The sequence below is a fragment of the Carlito syrichta genome, unplaced genomic scaffold (genome assembly GCF_000164805.1).
Source record: "Carlito syrichta isolate Samal-C Ts95f unplaced genomic scaffold, Tarsius_syrichta-2.0.1 Scaffold302307, whole genome shotgun sequence".
Lineage (NCBI taxonomy): Eukaryota > Metazoa > Chordata > Mammalia > Primates > Tarsiidae > Carlito > Carlito syrichta.
The window spans coordinates 272,233-281,962 of NW_007246403.1; the positions used below are offsets into that span (position 1 = coordinate 272,233).

A 9,730-nucleotide genomic window follows, 5' to 3' on the forward strand; every position below is an offset into this window, starting at 1 on the left:
AGTCTCACTATGTTGCCCAGGCTGGAGTGTAGCTGCTATTTACAGGAGTGATCACAGGACACTATGGCCTTGAACTCCTGGCCTCAAGCATGGCTCCTCCTTGGCCTCACAGGATCCTCTTGCATCAACTTTCTAAGTAGCTGGGGCTATGGGCATGCACCACCATGCTTGGATAACCCTTGATATTTTAAAAATAATTACCCCAATCCATTTACTTCATAGTTTTTATAACAATAATTATATAACTATTTGATTCTCGCTGATTTTCTTTTTCTCCTCTAGAACATGAGTTCCAGGAGGCGGGGTATGTCTGCTGCCACTCCCAGCACTGAGCACAGTGAATGGCATGTCATAAGAGCTGAATGAATGAATGAACAAAAGGCATCAGAAGGGTCTTGAAGTGTCCCCTAGAGCCAGTGCGAGTTTCTGTGGCTGGAGCCCAGGCTGGGATAGCACCAGGTAGGAAGTGGGTGTGACCTAGCCTCAGGTCTCAGGGGCTTTCGTGATTCAGTACAGTGCAGCATTTCCCGACACCGCCTCTGCACCCCTGACCTCCACACCCTTTCCTGGGAGAGGCATCCTTTCCCCTTTTGTGGCTCTTTTGCACCCTGTGCAACCTTCCGCTGGGAGACCTGGGAGGTGTCTGTTTAAGCTTATGCAGTTAGGTAATGGAGGTAGGACAGAGTAGTGGGTAAGAAGGAAGGCTCTGGGCACAGAGACCCCCCTGACCTTTGAACCCCAGTCTGCCACATTCTGAGGACAACTTGATGCCATAATACTGAGTGTTCACTCACATAGGAAGTGCTATGTAAGTGTGAGCTGTATTACTGTTTTCGTGTGCCAGGCACCACTCTAATGTCCTTTTCTTTCTTTCTTTCTTTCTTCCCTTCCTTCCTTTCTTCTTCTTTTGGAGACAGTCTTTGCTATGTTGCCCAGGCTGGTCTTGAACTCCTGAACTCAAGCAATCCTTTTGTTTGGAATTACAGGCATGAGCCACCACGCCCAGCCTATTGTCTTAAATTCATTTACTCCATACAACCTTATGAGATAGTTGCTATTATTATTATTTTACAAATGAGGCAACTGAGGCATAGACAACTTGCCCAAGTCTGTGGTGCTAGGAAGCAGCTAGAGCCAGGATCTGAACTCTGCAGTGTGGCTGCAGAGCCCACCTTTCTTTAAAACATTTTTTAAAAGTTTCACATTTTAAACGCTGGTGCTTAGGTTGGAGTGCAGTAGTGTGATCATAGCTCACTGTAGCCTCAAACTCCTGGGCTCACGAGATCCTCCCACCTCAGCTTCCCGAGTAGCTGGGACTACAGGCACACACCACCACACCCAGCTAGAAACCACCTTCTTAATCCCCATAGCATTCTATTTCTTTGAGCCTCAGTTTTCATATCTGTAAAGGGTATAATAATACCAGCTTAACAGGGCTGGGATAATATATGATGTGACACTGCCTGGTACATTGTAGTTTGCTGTGACAAAATTGATAAACAGGGGCCCAACCAGGGAAGGCTTTGAAGGCTTTACTCTGAGGGTATTGGAGAATGATTGAAGGTGTTATTTTTCCCTTTTTTTTTGTGAGTTGGGGGTCTCACTCTCTTGCCCAGGCTGTAGTGCAGTGGCACAATCATGGCTCACTGCAGCCTCAATCTCCTGGACTCAGGTGATCTTTCCACTTCAGCCTCCCGAGTAGCTGGGACACACCACCACACCTAGCTAATTTTTTAAATTTTTTGTAGGGATGAGGTCTTGCTATGTTGTCTAGACTAGTCTTGAACTCCTGGGCTCAAGTAATCCTCCCACCTTGGCCTCCCAAAGTGCTGGGATTATATAGGTATGAAACTACCACATTTGGCTCACTGAAGGTTTTTGAATGAGAGAGTGGCATAAAGAAACTGCAGTTTACCCCAAGGCCTACCCTTTCTCTCCTTAGTTTCCCACCCCTCTAGCCCCAACTAATAACAAGATCCATGCTGCCTGAGGTTGGTGTCTGAGTTTCATGTCCCTAACATTTTATCTCCCCTGAGATTTTGAGATTTGAGCTGTGGAAAGGCCGTGACAGGTCATTCCACACTTGAAACGAATGGATTGGGAAGGGATGCTCTCCTTCTTCTCCTCAGGACAGACATTCTTGGTCTTGCTGGCCTCATCTTAAGGGCTGCCTCCGAGGGCCATCTGTGGCCCTATTTCTGTCTCTGCTTCCGGTACTAGTGACCGAGAGAAGTGTCTGGGTTTCTCCCAAGATTGACTGGTTTCCACTAGGTTCCATCCCTTCCACGGCGGTGAAGGTGAGGTGAGACCAAGATGAGAACTTGTTGGGAAAGGAGGAGGGAGAGAAGGCAAGGAAAACGAGAAAGTGGGAGAGAGAGATGCTGGGCATGAGAGCCAGAGTAGAGGAAGGCTGGGCTCATTGCCTCAGAGTGGGTGCACCTGGAGACACAAAGGAGCCGTCTGTCCTAGTATTGTGTTCCCTTGTTCAGACAGTTGCTGTGAGTATGTATAGGTGCACACACATAAACACACCCGATTCTGGGTACATGTGTCCATATAGATGTGCCTGGGATGTCGTGTGCACCCTGTCTGCTTACCTGTGCAGGTGTGTGTAGATGGGTCTCTGCACACAGATTAAGCCTGTGCAGTGGGCCATGCAGGTCCTCAGCCAGCATCACCTCCTCCACGTGAGCTGCCCCACATTTGTCCACCTTCCTCTCCTTGCGGTAGCATGATCACATTTCTCAGTGAGGCTCTGCTTATCTGTCCCCTTCTCTGTCTCTATCAAGTGCTTCCTGCAGGAAAGCCCACGTCCTTGTCATCTCTTACTCTTGGAAACAAAATCAGGGCTAAGTAGAGAGGAGGGCTCACTGTGCAAATTGAACACATATGTTGATGTGAGTGTGTCTAATCCCAGAAGCATGTGTGTCTGTGGGTGTGTGTGTGCACACACATTTGCACCCAAGGGAGTTAGGTACATGGGCATACATGCATGCGCACACACTGTGGGGGGTATTGCAGAAATCTGTAGGCATGGGGTGTACCTATCAGCTGATTTCTGCAATGCCTACAGATTTCTGCAATGGTGTGCTGGTCAGTGTCAAACAAACCTGCTCTTTACTTTAAAAATAATCCTTGATTTGTAGCATTTGCCCATTTCTGGGGTGTAAATGCTCCCACTGTGGCCGATTTTGAGCTGTCGATGTGGCATCACTGTACACAGAGTTGGGAAGAGATGATACACGGTTGACTCACGTGAGCCCAGGGAGCTGGCTCCAGCACACGGCAGGATTTGTGACGGGAGGGCAGGTAGGGCACCATTCCTCTGGAGATGCTTCCTTCCAGTGCTGTGTCCTGGAGATCAGGTGTTGTTGACCACCAGCCAGGTTGCTCAGTCTCAGGCTTGGAAGCCAGTCCAAACCTGTGCTCGTTAGGCAGGTCTAGACACTCACCTAGACAGCGCCTTCCCTCCCTCCCTGCAGAAACTCTTGGAGTCCTGGAGTTTGGTGAGGTCAGCACAGCTGTGGGAGGGATGGATGGAGGAGGAAGAAGAAGTGCTTCGAACTCTACCGTGGGGCGAGGGGCGGCCAAGGTGAGGGAGCGTCCAGAGACTGGGGCCTTGTGCCCACATGCAGCCAGGCTTCTGTGCAAGCTTGGACACACCACTCGCCCTTTCTGGCCTCCGATCGCGACTTACTTCCATGAAAAGCCAGGTCCTCTGAGCTCTGTGGCCTTCATCTGACCCTCTGGGAGTCAGTCCTTGGGCTGGGTTCTGACTGTCAAAATCTACATTCAAAAGCCAGAGAGAGGCTCTGCTGCCCTTAGACGTGGGCAAGAGGGCCCCTGGGCTTCGGGGGACGCTGCTCTGGCCCTCCCTGGACCACACATTCTCCCCATGGTGGGAGGAGTCCACGGGCTAAGAGGACGTGCTCACCTCGAGCCCCGCCCCCGTCTGGACCCTCCTCTGGAATTTCTGTCCCCAGAGTCAGCTTCAGGGCTGGCTGCCATCTGTCCTCCTGAGGGTGGGCTGCTCGAGTAGCAGTTTGGGGGAACTTGGATGTGCACCCCTTTTGTGGGAGACACCCCACATGCACATGCTGAGTGGAACTGGAGGTGGAAAGGGAGGGGAGCGGGCAGTGGGCCTGGAGCTGGGGTCAAGGGCCCCAGGGTGAGCTGCCACTTTCAGGCGCAGAATTCAGAGGAAGTTGAGAATTCTAAATTCCATCGTAGCCTTCTAGGTCATCAAAAAGATATAGTTGTCAGGACAGGATACACTATATTTTTAAGTTTGTTAGTTTAATTTGTAGCTGTCAGGTCTTTAGACTTATGGCACGTGAGCCTCTGTTTACACTCTTGCCCTGGACCCAGCAAATATTAGGGGTGAGCCCAGAGAGAGAGAGAGATCTGTGGGGCTTGGCAGCGTGGCCTCAGGGGACTGGGGCTGAGCCGAACAGGGACTTCTGACACTGGTCAATTCTAGATAGGGCTTTACTGGGCCCTGTGGTGCAGGGCTTACCTTCTCTTAGGTCTGTGTGTCTCTCCGTCTCATCTGCCTGCCATCTCCTTTATCTCAAGCCCTGGGAGAGCTGTATCATGACTGAGGTTCCTCCCTCCCCAAGACCCCACCCCCAGAGCTCATGGAGAAGCCCTGGTCTGTGTCTGAGCTGGAACTGTCTGGTGCTGTCCCGGTTCCCATTGCTGTGTGATTATGGCTGTCTCTAAGGTGACACGGATACTCCTCACAGATCACTCTTCTGGCTCCAAATGAAAACATTAAAATAACCAAGTCAGGTTGGGTGCGGTGGCTCACGCCTATCATCCCAGTGTGGTGGGAGGCTGAGGCAGAATTGCAGCCTGGGCAACATAATGAAAGCTTGTCTCTCCAAAAAATATGTAAAGATTGGCTGGGCATGGTGGCACGTGCCTGTAGTCCCAGTTACTTGGGAGATGGAAGGATCACTTGAACCCAGGAGGTCAAGGCTGTGGTGAGTCAGGATCTGCTGCTGTGGTGAGCCGGGACGGTGCCACTGCACTCCAGCCTGCATGACAGAGTGAGACCCTGTCTCGAAAACAACAACAACAACAAAAAACCAACCAAACCAACCGACCAAACAAACAAATCCTCCTCCAAAGAAAACAGGCCAGCAAGTCCCTACCATTTTAATTAATGGGACCCCTCTACTTTCTTGTACGTGATGACAGAGGCCAGTAGGGTGAAGGAAGCTTTTCAGAGCACTGGGTCCTACTGTTTCCGGTTTTAACAGCTTTGGTTAGCTTCACTTTTGCCTTTTTCCTGTTTGTCACGGCATCAGTAGTGAGTTTCTACCTGACCTTCCGGGTCAAGGATAATAAATTCAGAAAGGTAACAGGAAGATGGGTGCAGGGAGGCACTGGTGAAGAGGAAGGAGGGTTTTACAATTTGCCAACAGATGAGTGTTTTCTTTTTTGGTTGCTCTTTAAGTCTTGATTTGATTTTGAAATAACTTCTTTCCTCCTACCCTATTGGTTAGGACAGTTTCTTAAAGCTAAAGTGAACAAAATTAAATGTCGTTTTAGAGGCATTTACAGCCCTCCTTCAAAAAACTGGCCCTGGCAGATTGACTCCAGCCCAGGGCTGGACATCGGTGGGCTATTTCTTTAGCTGCCTTCAAATGAGGCCCTTCTCCGGTGTCAAGGGTCACATGCTCCTGTTAGTATCTCATCTTGTCTTTCTCATCTCTTCAAGTTGAGAGAAGTCCCAGTCTTCTTCTGCCACTCCGTGGCCCCTCCAAGGAGCACCCCCTCTGCAGGGAGCCCTTGGAGTAAATTGGCAGGGTCATGTCCATCCAGGATGTGCACTTTTAGGGGAAAATTGGAACCCTGGAGTGTGATCGAGATATTGAGTGAGGCTGGTTTCTTCTAAAAGAGAGAGCTCAAGGACGTCAAGCTCTCTGTCTTCAAATATCTGAGGGACTGTCATGCTGAAAAGGGAAGGGATTTATTCAGTGTTGTTGGAGTGTGAAGGAAGAGGTGGATTGAAATTCACTGTGCAGTAGAGCCTTTTGCCAACGAGTGCTGCCTAGCTGTGCCTGGTGCTATTTTTGGAGGGGGTGAGCCCCCTGTCACTGGAGGCGTGCAAGTATCAGTAAGAGTTATTGAAGAGGGGACTCATGACCTAGAAAGTGGGGACACCCTGTTGTTAGCATTGAAGCCTCCCATCCCCCACCCCTGAAAAATCTGTGCTTTAGAATTGTTTTAAATAGGATGCTAGGAGTTGGGAAAGCAATTAAAGAAATCCACTGAAGTGAGGACCAAGCTATAAAAAAAATCTTTATTTCATGTACCAGGATTTTTTTTTTTTTTTTTAGTTTTCTGCTTTTTAAAATTTTTTCTGTTAACAGTCTGAAAAAAAAAAAAAAAAGGACCCACCAAGAAAATAAATGGAGGTTAGTTTCTTGAACTGGTCTGAGCTGGACACGAGCAATCGTCCACCCTCGGAAGCAGCGCCCTTGTGGTCTTGGTCCCGGCTCCTTCCCTCCGGGCCCCCTAGCCCTTTCTTGGCCAAGCTGGTGTCACCCTACACCCCATGGCTTTCTTCAAGCAGACCTAGGCCCCAGGCCTTGCCTCCTGGAAAGAAGCACTTCCCAAACACCAGAACTCAGAGAACTGGGGCCAGTCTCCCTCTGTGAACAGTGCCTGCCTTGCTACTATGTCCTTGGTGACTCTCCCTTCTCTCTACTCTTTGACCCCTTCGGTCTGGAATCTGGTGGGGTGGTGGGCTGGGGTTTCGATTTCTGCCCAGACTGAGAATGCCTTAGTGGCCATCACACCTTGAGTTGGCTCCCATCGCTCTGCTCTGTGGCCTGTGGCCTCCCTGTGTGCTTCTGGGCTGGGCTGGCAGATGTTCTGCCCTGTGCCTCAGGCCGAGTTGCAGGGCGCCAGCGGCTGCTGACCTGGGAAAAGAACTTTCCCTTCCCAGACAAAAGACAGGAAGGGCAGCTGGGACTATACAAGCTCAAAAAGACTTGCTGGCCACTCTCCCTCTCCAGCTCCCCAGATGACCTCAAGGCAGGTCAGTGAGGGGAAGGATGCTAACCAAGGAGATTCGCTGGTGGAGGCAGGGCGCCTCACCTTCAGGGGAGTCACTCACCGGCTTGTCTGAAATGCCTAGCTCCAGAAAGCTGTTGGATTTCTCCCAATCTGAACTGGTCCTGGTCGCTCCGGAGAAGTAAGGGGAGAAACTTGGGATCCCTCCCCGTCCCCCACACTGGACTTGAGTCTGTGGTACAAGTTGAGCTTTTGGGGTTGGTCCTTAAAAGGTTGGGGACCAAACTTTGCTAAAACTCTCCTCTCCACCCCCTTGGCCTGAGCTCCTCCCAGCACAGCTTGGAAGATTCTCTTTTTCACAGACCCCCAAAGAAAGCAGGGGAACGCTGGTGGCTGATCTTGTCTCTCAAGGAAGCCTCCTTCACTCTCCATGACCGACTTGTGGCATTACAGAGAGGGGACATGAATGAAAAATGGCTTTGGGGGCCTATGTGTCTTTTCCTTCTTAGTCTGAATAGCAGGATACGTTTGCTCATGTATGTGTATTTTTGCTTTGACATTGGATGTGGGGGAAGGGGCTTGGGGAGCACAGTGAGGAGGCATATGGGATGTGAGTGAGTGAGTGAGTGTGTGTGTGTGTGTGTGTGTGTGTGTGTGTGTGTGTGTGTGTGTCTTGGAGAGGCTGATGGTTTGGGAATGTTCTGAGTGTCTGGGGGCTCAATGGCAGCTGTTCTAGTTGTCCCTGGCATATCCTCCGGGCGGGTGACGGATCTTAAAAGTCACAGATACATAGAACAAGACAGGGCCTTTGGAGCTCATCTGGGTCAATCCACATGCTATAGGGGGGAGGAGGCGGGGGGAAACTGAGGCCCAGAGAGAGACCATGCAGCAAGGAACTCCAGAATCCAGTCCAGAATTCTAGACTGGTGCCCTTCCCGTGCATGTGAGTATGGTGTGTGTGTGTGTGTGTGCGTGTGTGTGCGTGTGTGTGCGTGTGTGTGTGTGTGTGTACGCACATGTATGTGCGTAAGTGTGTACATGGTGTGTTGGGAGGGCATGTGTAGGCATAAAGGCCAGCGTGGAGTTGTCCATGGCTTTGGAGGGCATGCATCCATTTTTTTCCATGCCCCTGGCTGTGTGTGGGATGGAAGGGTTTAGGCTGAGTGTGTCCCTGTGAGCGGCTGCAGGGCTGGGCTTAGAGGACTCTGTGTGTGTGGGAATGTGTGTGTGCGAGTGGGGCGTGTGGTCTCCTTCTCTCTCAGGACTCTGTCTCCCCCCATTCGCAGCACCTTCCTGGTCTGAGGAGTCCTCTTTCAGGCACGGAGGCCACCTCAGCTCACTGGAGCCTTCCTGGTCTCCCTCTGCCTTCAAGCCCAGCTCTCCTCTCTCACAGCGGTTTTGTTTTGTTTTGTAAATGGACTTGTATATTTGTTTTCTGTTTTTTTCTTTACAAGTTCCCTGCTAAATTTTAAGTCCCCCACCCAACCCCATTTTTTGTTTTCACAGTTTAAAGCTGGAAAAGAATTAAAAGAAAAATACTATCTGATTTTCTTGCAAGTAAATCCACTTATTGTATATTTACATTTATTTATAGTCTGTGGTTTTTTTATTAAAAAAAATCACCACTTGTTTTTCCTTTTTCTTTTGTAAAAAGAAACCTTTTTGCAGTGTCATTGTTGAACCCGCTGGGCCCCGAGGGGGCGTCAGTGAGTCCAAGGACCCCCAAAGGGTCAATGAACCCCCTTCCCAGGGGACTGGGGGGGCCTATGAGTCTGGGGGTCCACCATTGCCCCAGGGTCACCAGGTGGCCCTGAGGTGAGGGGTGAGAAGGGAGAGCTGCCTTATGTCCCCCGGGGGGTGGGCATCTCCTGACCCCAAGGGCAGGAGCTTTGGGGATGTGACCCCAAGAGGCTCACCCTGAGGATTCCAGGGTTACCGGCATCTCGGCAAGCCACTGGCAGCCATCCCTCCTCTTTCCCTTTCCTCAAGGCCTAGGAAGTCATCACAGTGGGTTAAGGACCATTAAGGACCGGGAACCTGGGGCTGGGCATGCCCCAAGTACACCCCCCTCCAGGCACCTAACGGACAGGAGGGACCAAGGACTCGGGTCACCTGGAGGCCTACGATTGCCCCGTCAGTGCTGGGTGGAGCCGGCTCGGGAGCCACTGGGCTTTCCCAGCGTTCCTGGGGCACCCACCCAGGGGCTCCAGGGACCTGGCAGTGACCCCGGGGCCCCTGAGTCTCTGTCCCCCACTCTCCCAGGGAGGCAGGGCCCGCTGGGGGTTAAAGGGAACAGAAAAGTAACTCTCCCCGCGTTAAAAAAAAAGTAACATAAACCCTGATAAATACAAAGGACATCCTGTTTCCTTTCTGTTCCTTCTCATTTTTTGCTTTAATGTTATCTTGGTTCCCTTTTGTTTTTTCATTTAAATTGGTTTTTATTAAATGTTAAAATAATGGTACATGGGAAATCATGCATTTTCTTTTAGATTTATTTTCTATTTTTAATTTTTTTATCCCTCTCGCTTTGTTTAAAGTTTGCGTTTCTTCCCTCGTTTATGTTTTCCCACATTTCCTGTTGTTTTGCTGCTTTGTTCCTCTTATATTTTGTTCTTTTTTTTTGAAATTTACTTGTTACGTTTTTCTCTTTTTTTGTGTTTTTTTTTGTGTTTTTTTGTGTTTTTTTGTTTTTGCTTTTGGAAGG

At 50.1% G+C, this 9,730-nt stretch overlaps 1 protein-coding gene across 1 annotated transcript in view; it reads right to left on the reverse strand.

Annotated features, from left to right (window-relative positions):
- Positions 1-2,155: 2,155 nt before the first annotated feature.
- The window catches only part of CACNG2 (calcium voltage-gated channel auxiliary subunit gamma 2), a 132,738-nt gene continuing 125,163 nt past the window's right edge, over positions 2,156-9,730 (reverse strand). Inside the window, exons 5-9 of the mRNA XM_021711468.1 lie at positions 8,943-9,017; positions 7,111-7,258; positions 3,698-3,786; positions 2,598-2,720; positions 2,156-2,320 (exon numbers count right to left, since the gene is read on the reverse strand). Of these exons, the coding sequence (XP_021567143.1) occupies positions 2,156-2,320; positions 2,598-2,720; positions 3,698-3,786; positions 7,111-7,258; positions 8,943-9,017 (600 nt within the window). The remainder of the gene's footprint in view (positions 2,321-2,597; positions 2,721-3,697; positions 3,787-7,110; positions 7,259-8,942; positions 9,018-9,730) is intronic.